This window comes from Poecilia latipinna, unplaced genomic scaffold, assembly GCF_001443285.1.
Source record: "Poecilia latipinna isolate Pla-1442-1.1 unplaced genomic scaffold, P_latipinna-1.0 Scaffold1676, whole genome shotgun sequence".
NCBI classification, from domain to species: domain Eukaryota; kingdom Metazoa; phylum Chordata; class Actinopteri; order Cyprinodontiformes; family Poeciliidae; genus Poecilia; species Poecilia latipinna.
In genome coordinates this window covers 126,566-142,721 of record NW_015114292.1, presented here as the reverse complement: position 1 = coordinate 142,721, position 16,156 = coordinate 126,566, and the positions used below count along the sequence as shown (strand labels likewise).

Sequence of the window (16,156 nt, the reverse complement as noted above, 5' to 3'; positions counted from 1 at the left end):
ATACCGCTCCAAGATGGCCGCCGTATTTCCTGCGCCGGAGCGGCCAATGCGGGGTCTACTCTTATATTATGTCTATGGTTGTTGGTCTCCAACAGCTTGACTGTGAAACTAGTAACTTTTTGCTGGTCGCATTCACTTAGCTTAAGTTCATGCTACAGCCTGTTTGATGACATAATATGTCCTGTAAAACTACAAAACAGGATTTAATTTCCAGTAATAAAATTGATTGGGTATTGGTTGATATTAATGTTAGGTTTAGTATAACAGAAGTCAAGGGTTTAATAAAACAAAACAAAACAAAACAAAAAAATGACAGAGTTGGCAACTGTTATGAGTGGTTTATAAAATCCAGAGGAAAATTGGAGAAATGAGAAGAGCAGAAAGGAACAGGAGAGAAGAGACAATTATTTCATGACTCAGAATTGGGCACACTAGACTGAACAGCACATTATTTTTAACAGGGAAACATCAGACAGGGGAATGTGAGTGTGGGAAAGGTGAGACAATTGGACATGTTATTTTGCATTGCAGGAATTACCATATTCAGACAAACAAGTTAGTTAAGAATCATAGTAATTTGGCTATGTAAGGTTATATTTTTTTTTCTTTAAACAGTGTATTTTGCATAACAGGATCAAATGTATTCATTTATTTATTTATGTCATGTGGTCCACACTCCTTACCGGTTGGTAGTCAGTTGTTTTCCAACTGCCAATAAATATCAAGACGAAGAAGTACATTTGGAACAAACATTTAGCTTCGATAAGCATGTGTTTCGAAATCTTTGTTGCAACACCGATCACCTGTGCTATTTTATCAGGTGGAAACCATCGGCGATGCTTACATGGTAGCAAGTGGCCTTCCTATCAGCAATGGCACCAAGCATGCTTTGGAGATATCCATGATGGCTCTGCACTTCCTGGGCGCCATTCAGGTCTTCAGAATCCCTCACAAGCCAGATGAGATCCTTGCAATTCGCATTGGCATACACTCTGGTAACAGACTGCATCAACAGAAACACCTCCATTTTGCCTTTTTGCCTTTTTTCCATTTTTTATTTTTTGTCACTTGTCAAATATTTTCACAAACTGCAACATGTTTTATGTGAAAATAACACATAGTTGCAAATATAAATAAATGTGAAAATAACACATAGTTGCAAATATAAATAAATGTGTGTTTTGCATTTACATTGAGCCCGATTAATACTCTGCTTGCCCGATTAGTGAGTTTGGTTGGTAGGTCAGAAGTTGTGCTATACTCTTTTCAGGACATTGTATGGAACAACGGTCTCTGTGATAACAAAAAGCTTTGCGTGTTTTATAACCCTGCTTTGAACTTCCCCACAACTAATGATCTCTAACAAATCTCAGAGGCCTTCACTAAACATTTTGACTCACAGTGGGATTAAATTAAAAACAGGTGGACGGTGTTTACTTATTAAATGACTTCTGAAGGAAACTGGTTGCTCTTAATTAGGGGTATCAGAACAAATGAGTGAGATACATAAGCAACCCTTATGTTCTGATCTTTATTTGTAAAAACTCACAAAAAGAAAATGAGACTTTTTGCAAAACATCTATTGTGTTTGTCTGCATTAGTGCTGCAACTGTTGCAACTGTTTGACATTTGTCAATATTTAGGAAGAATCCCAACACAAAAACACGACTGGTTTGAGTTCATTGTTGCAAATGTTTGACTAAGGTTTAGAACTGGTGTGAAATAACATGAGTAATTTCCACCCAAACATTTCTTGAACCGTCCAACTGTACTTGTCTGGTTCATGTAGGTCCAGTGGTTGCTGGAGTGGTGGGAACCACTATGCCTCGCTACTGCCTCTTTGGTGATACAGTAAACACAGCCTCACGCATGGAGAGCAACGGCTTACGTAAGTTAAGTCTTCTGCAAAAGTTACACACATTTCTTTTCCACAGATGAGGGAACTGAACATTATTGTAATACATTTTGGAATGGAGATTCTCTAGTGGTCTCGGAGAGGGAGTGAAATCAAACCTGACGAAAATGGAAGAATTTGAGTTAGCTGCAATTTGGTACATCTGCTAACATACTGTCTATGTAAATTTCACTTACAAGATGGTTCTTTAAAAGAAAGGAAAGTGTTTCTCTTAAGGTGGCAAAAAACACTAGTAAAACTCTTAAACCAACAGATAAAATGCTTTAACCGCACGGATTATTTTAGGACTGACATTGCATTGATATTAAGGCGTAGACTTACTGTATAACTCAAATGTATTGAATAATTAATTCATTTTCCTGTGTTATGAATTAATAATTCATACATTCCACTACAACAAAGTATGAATAGAGTCAAACTTTCTAGATTTCTCAATTAAAAAAAGGCTGTTGACACTCACTCCAACTTGAAGCTTGATATCAAAACCCAAGATCCTGTTTGTTTGTTTGTAGCGCTATCATTTAAAAGATATTAATAAAAGTTTAAAGAGAAGTCATCCAATGTCAACCAGGATCCTAATTTTACATTACCCAGTTCAAACTGAAATGCTGCCAGTGGTTTGTGTTTTATTTAGTGCAAACATAACGTTGTAAATTTTAAAATATTAAGGGCATCTAAAGGTTGCAGCAACCCCTGGTGGTCAGAAACACAAGGTCACCTTTTTTTCCTTTTTATCCTTTATCATACCTAAAATAACGGTCTTACAGATGGAAAAGGCAGAACAAAGAGAGCTCAAATGATTGATGACATTTTTGTTAGTTTTTTTTTTTTTGACAGATCCTCTGATTTTGTTAGAGCACAAATGCTTGACACCAGATTTTCTGGATTTTAAGAATGTATGAAAAGTAACATCTGAAGTGTCCACATAGTAAACTTGACTATATCTTCCACAGGCTTCTCAGCTTAAATCCTCAGAAATTAATTTACTCTATTTGTCTGAGAGCTTGACATCTTTCCATTTGCTTGCTCTGTAATCTTCCAATCACATGGATGCTGAATACACTGTTGATAAGCTAACATTTACATCTCTGTTACAAGACAGTAATAAAACTCAAAGGAACAGATGACACTAGACAAAGTTATTGGTTTGATATTACAGATATTTATTCTATAAATTCTAATTTGATGACATTCAGATGTATCCCTGTTACTATTTCATTGAGTGGTGGTTTTAGTAACCCAAGGCATTCTTTTTATTGCATACAGCACTAAGGATTCACATATCTCAGTCCACAGCTGATATTCTTGTTCAAGCTGGATCTTTTGAGTTGAAAGAAAGAGGGGACATCGAAATGAAGGTGACTTGCCAACATTTTTGTGTGTTTTGTATTTTTTTAAGGTGTGCACTGCTTGCTTTATGAACAGAATACAATTTTCTGCCAGGGTAAGGGAGTCCAGAAGACCTATTGGCTGCTGAACAAAGCTGGATTCAATCCTACTCTGAATTCGCTCAGCTCACTACAGGGTGACGGTCTCAAGGTGCAAATGGAGGTAGGTTGAAAGAAAAATGTTGAGTATTAAACAGTCCCTCATATTATTTTTCTTTTTAAATGATTCAATTTACAACACAAATTCAACTTAAATTGTTAAAAATAGTGTTTCAATACATTCAGGGTTTTCAGCACTTTTTAATCATCCACTTCTTATGCTGTAGGGTCCACCACTTGCTGCACTTGCTTTCAAATGCAGCATCAGAACATTATAACAATATTATAATGTTTCTAAATGTATTTTTGAATAATACAGAGACTTGATAATGATTTTGCAATTTATTTCTATTCTATTCTCTGTAAAACATTTTAGTCACAATTTTCTATTCCACATTCAGAATGAAGGAATCGTCTTTGGAAATTGTTCAGTTAAAAAAAAAAGATTTAGAATTATTTTTCTCATTTATTTCAAAATGTCTCCTTAATAAAGTCTGTCTATGGTTACACGCACAAGTTTTCACACTCTTGACCTCTTCCACGTGTTACCGTATCGCAACCAGAAACTGTATCAATGTATTTTCTGGGATTTTATGTGATAAACAAACACCAAGTGTCACATAACTGTTAAGTGGAATAAAAAAGGATGCACGGTTTAAGTTTTTATAAATAAAAATCTGCAAGGGGTTTTGTGCGTTTGTATTCAACCCACTTTAGTTTGATACCTTTGAGAAGCTAGTGTTTTAGGAAATAGAGTCCACATGTGGGTAATGTAATCCTAGTGTAAATCCAGCTGTCCTGTGAAGTCTATTAGAAAGCAATATATAATCAGCATCACAAAGACCAAGGAACACCGCAGACAGGTCGGAGATAAGGTTGTGGAGAAATCTAACCCAGAGTTAAATCAAAAAGTGCTTTACAAATACTCATTGCATGTGTTCGGTTCATCTCACAAGATTCTAGAGCATGTCAGAGTACAGCCACAAATTTCAGTGTATTTCAATAAACACTGAAATTTGTGGTGGTAGTCCGAAATACTGTAAAAAAAAAAAAAAGTTGAAATGGAATAAAACTTTTTGCATGGCAACATCTGCCCAGTATGCATAGTCTCCTGAATGCTTTGCTGTTTTATCTTTTTGGGGTTTTTTTCTCCCTTCCAAAGAAACAAGAAGTGATGAGATCTGCAGTTGCAAAGTCCCAGTTAATCCAACCCAAATCATCGATGACCACAGTGCATGTCTAGGTGTTGTAAGAAGAAGCAGGATGGTGTTCTCTGTCTCACACACAGTTTGACGAAGTGGTTTTATTTCATGTGCTTGTTGCAAGAATGAGGTTATAGTTGATGACTTCTTCAACAGTAGAGAGAGTTGAGGCTCTTGTCGACAGATATTAACTTTTTCGTTTTTTTTTTTTTTTTTTTACAAGGGAAACACAATGTATCACAAACAACGTTGCTATAGGTGCTGTTGTAAGTCTTTTTTTTTCATATTGGTCTGATAAGTAAAAGTATTCTTATCTTGTTGCTGTTTCAGTTTTGGGAGGGGGTTAGCCATGTGGTATTTTTTATCATCATTTATCATTTATCGTAGTTTCGACAGGCTAGTGAAATGTAAATTATATCGGTAACTATTGTAAATTGGCCGTAGCAGCAACCAGATAACGATACAGACTCAAATTGTCATATGGGTACATGCCTAACTTCAACTCATATGATATCGATTCTCATAATTCTATAAGAAACATGCAGATACTTTTGAGTCGACAGCAAAAATCAACTCTTAAAATGAATGCGCACTGTGACAAAGAGAGAGCCTCTCTTTATTCTCAACTAAAAGTACAGAAAATGAAGCGATCATCTCATCAGTGACAGAAAGTTCTGTCCTGACCTGAACATTTGTGAAGTTTTGACAGTTTGGGTTCATGTTGCAGAAATAGAAAAGCATGAAAACATACCTCAGAAAGATATGATATTGTGAAATACATGCGTAACAAAACATTTATCTCCTCTAGATTAAACTTTTTATGACTAAAATGAATTATGTTTATTTTGTTTTTCTCTAATGCATCAGCACTTCTGTTTATCTACCTCATTTATGTTCTTGATTTGGTTGTAGTGTTGTGCCTCAACTGTAATTATTTACCTGAAACAAGGAAATACCAACAATAAAGTTTTTTTGCCTTAAAAAAAAAAAAAAACAGAACATTTTCAGTGATCTTTATTGGAAATAAAAGTACACTTAAGTTTTTTTTAAGCCTTTCTAGATATACTAAATGCAGATCAGTCCTTTAACTGGGGAATGTATTCATACGCTCCCTGAGACTTGGGGTGACACTTCGCTTTGTGATTGAACATGTGCTGGTGGTTTGTATACTCAACAGATATTTATTGTTTTACATTTTCAACGCATTTACTAAATCGAAGAAAATGTTTGCCGTGACCATAAGTGGGATGAGAAGAGAGGTGCCTGAAGAGACACAGGAAAAAAAAAAACTGAGAACAGTTTTCACAACATGTTTACCAGTACATTTCTTCCCCTTTAAATCCAGTTTTATAATACAATATTTAAAGAAAATGCAGAACAAAAAAAAATAAAATACATCAATTAATCTTTGTTGAAATTCAAAGTTTCTTTCTAAAAAAAAAGAAACTTTGGCTGAAATGTGTCCAAACACATTTCAGCCAGATATTGTTACTCCCCGTGTTTACCTGTTGTGTGCCCTTTATTAGAAGACTCGCTGGCTGTTAAGAAATAAATACAATAGTGTGTTTTTTTATTTCAGTTGGGTTATTCTTTCATATAAACATAAGTTACTGAAATATCGGATAAAAAGATTTACAGTACCTTTAATCTGAAACTCAGTGGTGAGGATCCCTCCACTCGGTTCTACTTCTGACGACAGCGACCTCTTAGAGCACGGACTCTTCAGAGAAAAGCAACAATATTAACTTTAGACAATGTTCACAATGAGTTCCACTTAATCTACATGGTGCCTAAAAAACACACCTGTTTTAGAGTTTCTTTTGTACCATAATAAATCAAACACTAACTTGGAAAAATGCAATATTTCAATCGTTGAATTTTGTGCTTTTATGATGTGAATCACTTTGATCGGCCTTGTTGCCGAAATGTGCCATGCAAATAAACGTGTCGATTAAGGACATGTTTGTATTCCGACTACAAAAGGGGGAAGATTATTAAAGTTCTTTCATGTTTGTGATTACATATTTGCAATGTACTCACAGGCTGACAGACCAGCCTCTCTGCATCACAGATGTGGACCTCGCAGTGAAGCCACACGGTGGACACCTTCTCCAGTCGCTGGAAGCGGAAGGAGTTGAACTTAAACGTGGAGCGGCTGTCCTTGGCATTATCGAAAATGGTCACTGTGTAGTCAGCAGGACAGCTGGTAGAAAACAAAAATGTGGAAGTTGTTGCACAAACAAATATCTTCAAGGAATGGATCCTTATCAAGAGACAATAAATGTTTGGGCACCTGTTGATGATAAGACTCCACCTCTTTCTGTCTGTTGAGTAAGGAGTTGGAGTCGCCCAGCAGTTGTTGATAACAACTTTGAATCTGATGGTTTAAATACAGTTGGATTCAGCATTTGGCATTGTGGATATAGTTCTATATATATATATATAAATATATATCTTATTTCAAGTTTAATCGTTAAAGAAAATGCTTGTGTACCTATTACTTAGACCTTTTGCTTCAATACCGATAAAAACTTCAGAGCCAATCTCAGAGGTGTCAATCACATAGGGAGCGTCCTTAGCATACAGGAACTTAGAGTTCTACGAAATACAGGATTTTTGGTGTCCTTTTCATCATGCAGTCATTTCAAAGAAAATAAAATAAAAACTCATGCCCACAAAAAGAGCGTTTCCAGAAAGAAATGTTTTCATTGAATTACAGAGGCGTTGACAAGGAGAGAAACTGGAGTGACTCACCGTGAACACGTTCATAGACAACTGTGATCTAAAAGTCCCTAAACTCCCATTGTTGACATAAACTGTAGCAACTCTAGAAAAAGCAGAGGGTTTAGTAAAACCACTACAAGTTGTTGTGTCAGCATGCACATATGCTTCAGAGAGTATTCTTGGTTGCATGGTGCCTTGAGCTGGTGCTTACCTCTGACTGAAGACTGCGTTATTTACCAGGTAGGCTGCTCGGTATACGCAGCTGAAGGTGTAGTTGACCGGCTGGTTTCTGACCGTCAGCGAAGTGTCGTTGGAGACGATGGAGTTGTAGAAGATGTACTTGGCATCTTTGCCTGGCATATACTGAATTAAAAGAACACCGGGAAAAGCGCGGAATGAGAGTATCGTCAGCATTGCTTCTCTTCTTATGCAGGCGCCTTACCTCGGATTGTGTGCCGCAGTACGAATGGTTTCTTGGTGTTAGGTCTGGTATGATGAAGCGGTAGTACCCTGGGCTGTGTATTCCAGTGTAACACACTCCACCCAGGGACAGCTGGTCTATCTCCCAGCCATAAGGACACTCTGGCACATTGGCGATGATGGCGTTAGGAAAACAGGAGACTACAACATAGTCTGGAAAACAAATCAAACAGACTTAAAATGTGTCCAGGCATTTGGTAACAACTTTTGTAATGACCTAATTTTCCACTTAAAAAGTGCATCTATCAAAACATAACTTTAAAAAAGAAAAAAAAAAAACATGGCTTTTTTTCTCAGTATCTTTACAAGAGTTTTATTTATTTAATTTACTTTAGTCTAACTTCAACACTAAGCTACAAAAGAAGGACAAAACAAAATATTCTCACTTTTAAAATCAAGCCTGAATTATTTCATATTTTGGATTGAAATGACATAACATGCAAAATAAATAAATAAATAAATAAATATCAGGATCATTTTCAATTTTAGGAATTTGCAGCAGTTCTGGACGAGTCTCAGAAGAAAGTGAAAGTGTATATTAGCCTTTTCACAAATCTGGTTTTTACCTGCTTTTTGTGGCGCGCATGTCAGTGCAACGGGTAAACTCAGTAGCAGTGCAACAAATGAAGCCATGGTGAGATGCTGCAAAGTAAAATTGAGAATTTATTTTTAAAAAATATATATATTTTGGGATAAGATCAAATCTGTAAAAGAGAAATTGTGTCTCACCTTATGAAGCTAACACCTTTAGCCTGCTGAATGTCAGGGGATCACCATATCTCCTTTGCAGGTTGTCTGTAAACTAGCTCTGAGGCAACTCAAGGAGGCATTTTATAGTGTGGTAGATGAGGGTAAATGGCTTTCAATCATTCTCCTGTCTCCAATTTTCCCACTGGCATGACTGGTTTAAGAGGTCCATTGTGAAGCTTTTCACAAAAGCCCTCTGTGCTCCTTAGACTGAAGACTCTTAAATGACCATTAGTGTTACCTATTCTGCAGATTGGTGAAAAGAAACGGCCAAGGTTCATACAATGGACACTGAAAGGTTTTGAATTAAAGGATGACAATAAAGGATGGGATGAAAAAGTCTCAAAGCGTGACATTTTTTAAGGGAAGTCAAACATTCTGTAAAAAACTTACATCAATATTCACACTACAAAAAAGATAAACTTTTATAAACTGAATAAAAGTCATTTCAACATCTGTAGCTTTCCTAATGTAATGTAATGTAATGTTGAAAATAAACCTTATAAGGTTTCATAAGAAATTATTTTTTTTTATCATTTTTTTAACACAACTTTACGTGCAAACTTCAAATTTTTGGTGTTTAATAGGTCATTACATACGGCACAACTGTCTTATCTGTATACTACATAGAACCGAAAACGTTTTTGCCCCCTAAATTTATTCTGTTTTTACTTCGTTGTTACAAATGAAGTGGAATCAGCACTTTGCATGTGCTTTAAACTACCATTTATTTTTGATGAAACATGGAACAAACTAGAAAAATAGTCAAATAAATCTGCTTTCATGACCTGCATGTGTCCAAACAGAATTAGTGCTGGAATTCAGGGCGATGCCATTCTATTCTAAATACACAGTGATCTTGTTTTGTTTTTTGTTTTTTTGTTTGTTTTTTTTTACTACACACTTAAACACTTAACAGCCTATTTCAGTTTCACCAGCACCTCTTTATGAGATTGTTAAAAAAGAGAAACATGCAGAGAGAGGGTTCTACATCTGGATCATTTTGGCCTCCATCACATGAGAACCCTTAAAGTTGCAAATTGAATAGTGTAGTCACTTATTAATCCCACAGTGGATCAAACAGACATGTAAAGATACTCTAAAATGTGATGGTAGCTCAGATACGATGAGGCGCACACAGACCGTAGTGTTCTAAAGTTCAGGTGATAGGCCTCTGGTTTTGTAGCACTGACAAATATCGGGTTCCTCACAGTCTTGTGCTATTAGATATCACTTTTGTTTAACCTGGCTTTTTGTGCGTGTGAAATGTGCTTCCTTATTGGCTTGTTTTTAAGCTACATACTAGCCGTCTTGCAGCTTTCTTCTTAGTCATTCCTGCTAATAATTTGTAATATTGGCTTGTGTCTTAGAATGGATTTGTTGCATTGTTTCTCAATTATATTTGTTAAGAAATTAAATACCTGCTATTTGCACCAGACTTTCACTTGTAAGCTTTAATGCATTTTAGTGGCTCAATATCAAAACCCACCTTACCATTTTTATTTATTTATTTATTTTTTTGTAAACTCTGAAGAATGAGAAGAAACGAGACTAGACACTAAGGTTGTTCACAGAAAAACTGCACTCAGTAACCTTTCATCTGAAAGAGTCGAGCTGCAGACAATTAGCATCTAAATGGAGCGACTGGGGGAATGGTAAAGGTTTGACCGAAGAAGATACGGATCTAGGAGAGTGTAATGAGACAGCTAGTGTTTCAAGCACCTGTCGATGCTAACAATTGAGAGTTGCTGGATTCCTCCTCTGTGTTATGCAAGTGAACCATGGGATCCAAAAACGTGCTTCAAGAAATGTGCTCAGAAAGGAGACAAAGTAACTGTTCACGGCTTCTCTTACAGAGAACAGTGAGCTGGTAGAGACGTACCCAAATAACATAGGTGTATCTGTCACGAAAAGTTTTTCCACAAAATATTTAATCGGGGTCTGATTACAAATACATACCACACTTTTTTTTTTTTTTCCCAATGAAAACATCACTAAATACACAAAGAAGATGTTTTATGAGACTGAAGCCTAGTTCAACCCAGCTACACAGAGCAGAGTAGTGCTTTTCTAGATATTCACTACATTAATCTAATGGCATCTTTCAAAACAGCACATGGAAATACAAACATTTATTCTGTACACATCATATTTACATAATAAATAGATTTAATCTGGAGGCCTTATGTTAAGGTTTGGACCCTTGGCAGGTCCATCTCGTCCGTTCTGGTTGATAGGTAAAGTCCCTCCTGAAAGACAAGGAACAATAAGTTATGTTTTGATTGCCCAATACTTTTCCTCCAAAATAAATTAAATAAAATCTAAAGAACATTGTAAGAAGAGTAAAGTCAGTACTTTTTACAAAAATAACTATTTCTTAATAAACTGCAAAGTATGTCAACTAGAGGCGCTGCTTCTAAAATTATCCAACTGAAAAAAATATATATATATTTTTGTCATTTTAATCATATATTTTGTGTAATTGTATCAAATGGAAACTTATCAAATATTTCTGCTAATGTTTTGGTTGACTTTTAAAAATGGACAAATAAAACCTTAAGCTTTGGGAACATTATTATTATTATTATTATTTTATGGCTTCTCACATGATCCGTTGTCTGTTGAGGGAACCACTTCAGTTTAAATGGGAGTACTCACTCTCTGCGGTTCTGTCTGCCGTCTTCCCGACACAGCAGACCTTCCTTGCACGGGCAGATCTGGTTGATGCTGAACGCCAGGCCGCCATCGGGAACATAGCAACTCTCTTTGCGAGCCAGGCGCTTTTTGCACACCGTCTCGCCATGATGTCGAGCGCAACACATCGAAGGCCCACAGTCTCTGTCAGCTTTACACCTGGAGCCTGATTCAGAAAATGAAGGAATTAGACAGCAGGTTAACTACGCTTTTTTTCCCCAAAAAATGTCTTGAGATTAAATTTTGCAGGGTTTATAGGATTTTATGTTCTTTTCAAAATTTTAAATACCAAAAGTTTACTATGAAAATACATAGACATTTCTACTGCTTTAAATATGTGCTCCCTTGCAAAGAAGGGAGCACATAAAGATGAGAAGAAAGAAGGACATACAGAGGGAAAGACAAAGATAGAGGGGAATGTGGAAAATATAGAAGGAAGAAAGAAAAGGAGGAGAGAATGTTGCAAGGAAGGAAAGGAGGATGTAAAGAATGAAAGAAGAAGGACACAATGAAGGAAAGAACACAAAGAAAAAGAATAATGGAAGGACATAAAGAAGGAAAGAAAAAGGAAGAAAGAAGAAACAAATCTACTTATCCAGACCTTGAAAATACGGAAATCAAACCCCATACTTTCCAGTCTGCGTAAGGACCTTGAAAAGGTTTTAAGATTTGATTTTATGTTCATATCCTTACCCTCTTGTCCATTGGGAATGCTGCGGTGACACTTCCCAAACATGCAGAGGAGTCCACGGACACACTGAGTGTCCCTCCGACAGTACTGACCCTCTCCACGTAAAGGCACACAGAGACCAAAGTGACGATCACACGAGAAACCGCGTCCACAAGCTCTGTCGCTGTCGCACACAGTCTGCAGACAAAATAAAATAAACTTTTTTTAAAAAATTCCTGTTGAAGATGTGTAACTGAGTACTTTTACAGGATAATGCCTTAAAACAAAAGTTAGAAATTCTTACTGTGAGTTCTTTGGCCACAGGAGAGTTCTCTCGAAGAACTTTAGCTCCGTCTTTGGGAGGGCCGTGAGGCATGTTGAGCATCCAGGCCCAAATACGAGCGTCGGCACCGGAAAAACACACCAACAGGAGAACCAGATTCATTTCCCCCAACATCCCAAAGATGCAAAAAGATAACCTACACAGGCTGCCTCAGAATTAGGAAAAGAGAAACTTCAAGAAGGCCCCAGTTTTTTTGTTTTTTGTTTTCCTCAGAAACGGCTGAGGAGATCCACGCAGTGACACTTGCCAGCTCCTCTACCCGTACGACCTTTATAGGCCAACAAAGCTCAACTTCCCCCTCGCTACACTGTTTGTCCAAGCAACAGGGTAGGAGGAGACAATTAGTTTTTAATAGATTAACTTATTGCCTGAGCTACCCCCTGCAGGCTGAAAGTACTGGCCAAATGACAAGTAGCAAAGCGGCAAATGAGGGGAGACGGGGCATTGACAAGAGTTTTTGACAATGCTGCCAAGACAAGCAGCACCTCTGTGTGGTTATCTCAGCTAGACAAACAAACAAGGAGGACAAAAGAAGACAAATGCATGACATGTTTCACTGCTCACTGAGTGACAAGTGCTGCCACTAAAGGTCCTGGCCCCGAAACGCTAAGCAAACAGCTCTGGGCCCCTACCTTCCCTCCCCCTCCCTCCCCCCCCACCAACCCTATCCTGCTTCAGACCCCTTGCTGGGAGCAATTTGGAGAAACACACCCAGCAGACAACCCCGTGATCTCATTAAGAGTAATTACCATCAGCCATTCGTTCTCACAGGCAGGAAAGCTGTGAATGCTAATGAAAACCCAATATTTATTCCTACACATTTTTCCTCCAAGAAGAGTAGAGCCAAGAGACACCAACTGAGATCTTTCAAGAAACACTCAGCGTCAATATGAGTAACGATCGCTGCAAAAGAAAAGTGAAAACTTTTCTCCAATCACACTTTGCAGAAAGTAGCTTTTTTTAGTAGATGATTTTGTGTTTCAAAATATCATCCAAATTTATATATTTTTTTAAATTTCTCCCCCAATTTTCTAAAACATTAACAGTTAAGTTCAGCAACAGTAACTTCAAATACTTTCTGGCGTTGAATATTGTGCCTGTTTGGAGATCTTGATAAATATGAACTTAGGTCTTAAATATGGACTTAGGTGAACCCATTTCTAACAGCTGCACTGGTGTGTGACAATGTAAATTGAATGTTACCGTTTTCATTTCACATGTAAATTCTGCTGCAGCAGAGCAGGCTTCCTTTGGACTTTGTCCCATTTGGCATCTGAAAGGACAGCCCTTTAAAATCGGGGCAAACAAAATGGAAGTTCCAAGCATTTTATACATTTCTTTTTAGAGAATCCCTTCCATTCCTGTGCCGTTTTAACACACGGGGCCCCTGGCTTAACATCAAACTGTGATTTCATAACTTTACGTAATATTTACAATTGATTCTGGGCCTAGCATCGACAGCAGCTTGTAAATCCAGAGCTGCAAACAATGGCCGCAGGATTTGTTCAGCCAACATAATCCTTTACTCTGCATGGGGTTAACGTTTTATGAAAAGGATATGAAAATGAAAAATAAATAAATAAATTACCAAAAGCTTTTATATTCCTAAAACCCTGACTATCAGTCAGAGCAACAGTGGGCAATATTTTTATTTCATCGAGCCCATTTTGGACCAGTTACAGAAATATTAAGACCTGCTTATTGAATTGGCCGTGGAGACAGTATAACCACATCCATCATACATAATAAATAATCTTCCAAGCACAATCAGGCAAAGAAAAATGCTTGCTCTCTATATTTCTGTTGCAGTGTCAAGATTTGTTGAGAGCTTTGTATGTAATATTCTATGTTGGACGAGATAGGATGTTACACATTTTACTTCTTATACCACTGATGGCAAGTTCACTCTGCTGTCAGTGGTTCGTTTCCAGCATACGTGTGAAAGTACATATATGTTTGCTAAAAAAAAAAAAAAAACTGCATTTGTATCGTCTTTCATATAGATTCAGCAGGGAGAAAGAAACATTGGTCTGAGACTTTTCTCCACACTGAAATGACAGCGTCACAGATCTATCTGATTTACATCCATAATACAAATTTCACATTCCACTACATGTCAAAAGTGCTCACCTGAGTGAGATGGTGAATATTTTTTCTGTAAGTAGCCATTAGAATATGCTTTTATGGTGTTTACTGCAAATTCTGACCATTCCTGACCATCTGAATGGTGCGGCTGAAATTGAAACTTGCATTACCAGGCAGCAGTTTTCCATATTTGTCACCGCTAAATGTTTGACACTGTGTGAATTTTAGACTTGCTTTCCTGTTCTCACTAGACAAGAGTCGCGACCGGTGTGGTCTTCTTGCTGCTGTAGACCATCAGCTTCAAGATTACACACGTGATGCTATTCTACATATGTCTTATGTTATTGCACTGCAAACAACTTTTGACTTTGATTTATTTTCACACTTATTTTTTATTTATTTGGGGATTTCAGTGCCCATGTGGAACTCGTTTATTGCAGTTTTTGTGTATTTCGATCAAGTGTGAGCCGTAGGGACAAGGCTGGTTATAATTTAACTAATTCTCTAACTAAATAATTAGTATTCAATGTTTTCATCCATTGTAGTTTTGAATTTACATGGTCTGAGTGTCAGACAGGACGTATCAGACAGAAACATTTAGTATCTCGTCTTTGGTTCTTACACTAATGCCTCAGCTGGCTGCCCTTTCTTTTATTATGTGTACAACATCGACGATTGCTGTATGCAAATCTGTGTGGGGGCAAGATAACACACTTATCTAAAGTACATTGTTGCATTTACTTAAATTGTAAAGAAAGCAGGAGTATAAGCCCAATGTTTTGCTGGATAAGAACCACAATGTAATTAACATTATCCACACTTATGTTCTTACAAACTTACATTTGTAGTCACTATTTACAAGCTTTATTACTAGATTCTAAGAACGGATAAGGGTCTCCAGTCAGTGGTCAATATTTCCTCTCAGGGTTAATGACTCTGCTAATGACGCTTGTAATGAATGTAAAAACTGTCAGAATCAACATCGCTGTCAGAGTCGCATTTAGGACTAAAAGAAACAATGGCTAAGCTGACATCTCTTCATTGTAATGGACCTTTGCCCCCCTGTGGACAGCTCTCAACAACTTACAATTACCATTAAGATGCTATGACACTGGGGAAGAATTGACTCCCAGTGTCATCCCACTTTACTCTTAGTCCGCAACAAGAACCAGTTTCGCCTTGCACCAATGAATTGTCTGGCATTTGCAAAATACCTCACAAATGTTTTGTCCACTCCAACTTTCTTAACATAAACTGCATTTTATAAGTAGCAAAACTCCAAAAAGGAAGACTAACACCAGACAAAACACTGGACTTTGCAACGGTTTTCGCTCGGGACAAACACGTTAGCTGCAACTTGTATGTTTGTGAAAAGGAGCTCAAAGGGATCCGACTGCACAACATTATACCACCCTAGTTATTATGTTTTTATGTCTTCAGGAAGGGGCGGGGGGGAAATGACACATTTCCTCTGAATAAGCTTCTGTGAACATTCATCTCCACATGGCATTTTTATATTCAGTTCTCAGATTTTCTTTTTTTCATTTTTCCTTTTTTTTAATGATTTTCACTTCCCACATATTCCTTGTTTCCCGTTTGTAGTGCGTTTCTTTAGCCAACCAGTGGGAAACCAAAGAAAGCAGATGGCATTTGTGACATCACACTGCAATGGGTCTGTTGCTGTTACTACAATGTTACTAGAAGAAAAAACAAACAAAAAAAAAAACACCATCTCTCCTAGTAATGTGGTATACTCGGACAGAGTGGTCATTTAGGCTAAGTATTGCGACAAAGAGTTGACTCAAAGGC

The 16,156-nt window shown here is 37.2% G+C and overlaps 3 protein-coding genes across 5 annotated transcripts; 1 reads left to right on the top strand and 2 right to left on the bottom strand.

Moving 5' to 3' along the window:
- The first annotated feature begins 779 nt into the window (after window positions 1–779).
- Window positions 780–4,647, top strand: LOC106964455 (guanylate cyclase 2G-like). The gene is made up of 5 exons (XM_015059997.1): window positions 780–995; window positions 1,790–1,888; window positions 3,182–3,273; window positions 3,359–3,466; window positions 4,565–4,647. Exons 1-5 carry the CDS (start codon window positions 845–847, stop codon window positions 4,643–4,645), a joined length of 531 nt encoding a protein of 176 aa, XP_014915483.1. The 5' UTR covers window positions 780–844; the 3' UTR covers window positions 4,646–4,647.
- A 953-nt stretch (window positions 4,648–5,600) lies between these two features.
- tectb (tectorin beta) lies at window positions 5,601–8,645 on the bottom strand. Of its 2 annotated transcripts, none has more exons than XM_015059995.1 (11): window positions 8,538–8,645; window positions 8,375–8,450; window positions 7,771–7,961; window positions 7,540–7,691; window positions 7,359–7,461; window positions 7,099–7,202; window positions 6,898–6,981; window positions 6,645–6,807; window positions 6,246–6,324; window positions 6,110–6,142; window positions 5,601–5,867 (listed from the first exon to the last, which is right to left on the bottom strand). In XM_015059995.1, the coding sequence occupies exons 2-11, from the start codon at window positions 8,439–8,441 to the stop codon at window positions 5,794–5,796; spliced, it is 1,050 nt and encodes a 349-aa protein (XP_014915481.1). In that variant the 5' UTR covers window positions 8,442–8,450; window positions 8,538–8,645; the 3' UTR covers window positions 5,601–5,793. The 2 variants fall into 2 exon arrangements, with proteins under 2 accessions (XP_014915481.1, XP_014915482.1); XM_015059996.1 differs by having other exon boundaries at window positions 7,359–7,431.
- Window positions 8,646–10,455: 1,810 nt separating this feature from the next.
- Window positions 10,456–15,783, bottom strand: LOC106964459 (dickkopf-related protein 3-like). 2 transcript variants are annotated; one of them, XM_015060000.1, is made up of 5 exons: window positions 13,480–15,783; window positions 12,224–12,273; window positions 11,943–12,117; window positions 11,214–11,415; window positions 10,456–10,804 (listed from the first exon to the last, which is right to left on the bottom strand). In XM_015060000.1, the coding sequence occupies exons 1-5, from the start codon at window positions 13,595–13,597 to the stop codon at window positions 10,744–10,746; spliced, it is 606 nt and encodes a 201-aa protein (XP_014915486.1). In that variant the 5' UTR covers window positions 13,598–15,783; the 3' UTR covers window positions 10,456–10,743. The 2 variants fall into 2 exon arrangements, with proteins under 2 accessions (XP_014915486.1, XP_014915487.1); XM_015060001.1 differs by lacking the exon at window positions 13,480–15,783 and having other exon boundaries at window positions 12,224–13,258.
- Window positions 15,784–16,156: the final 373 nt, after the last annotated feature.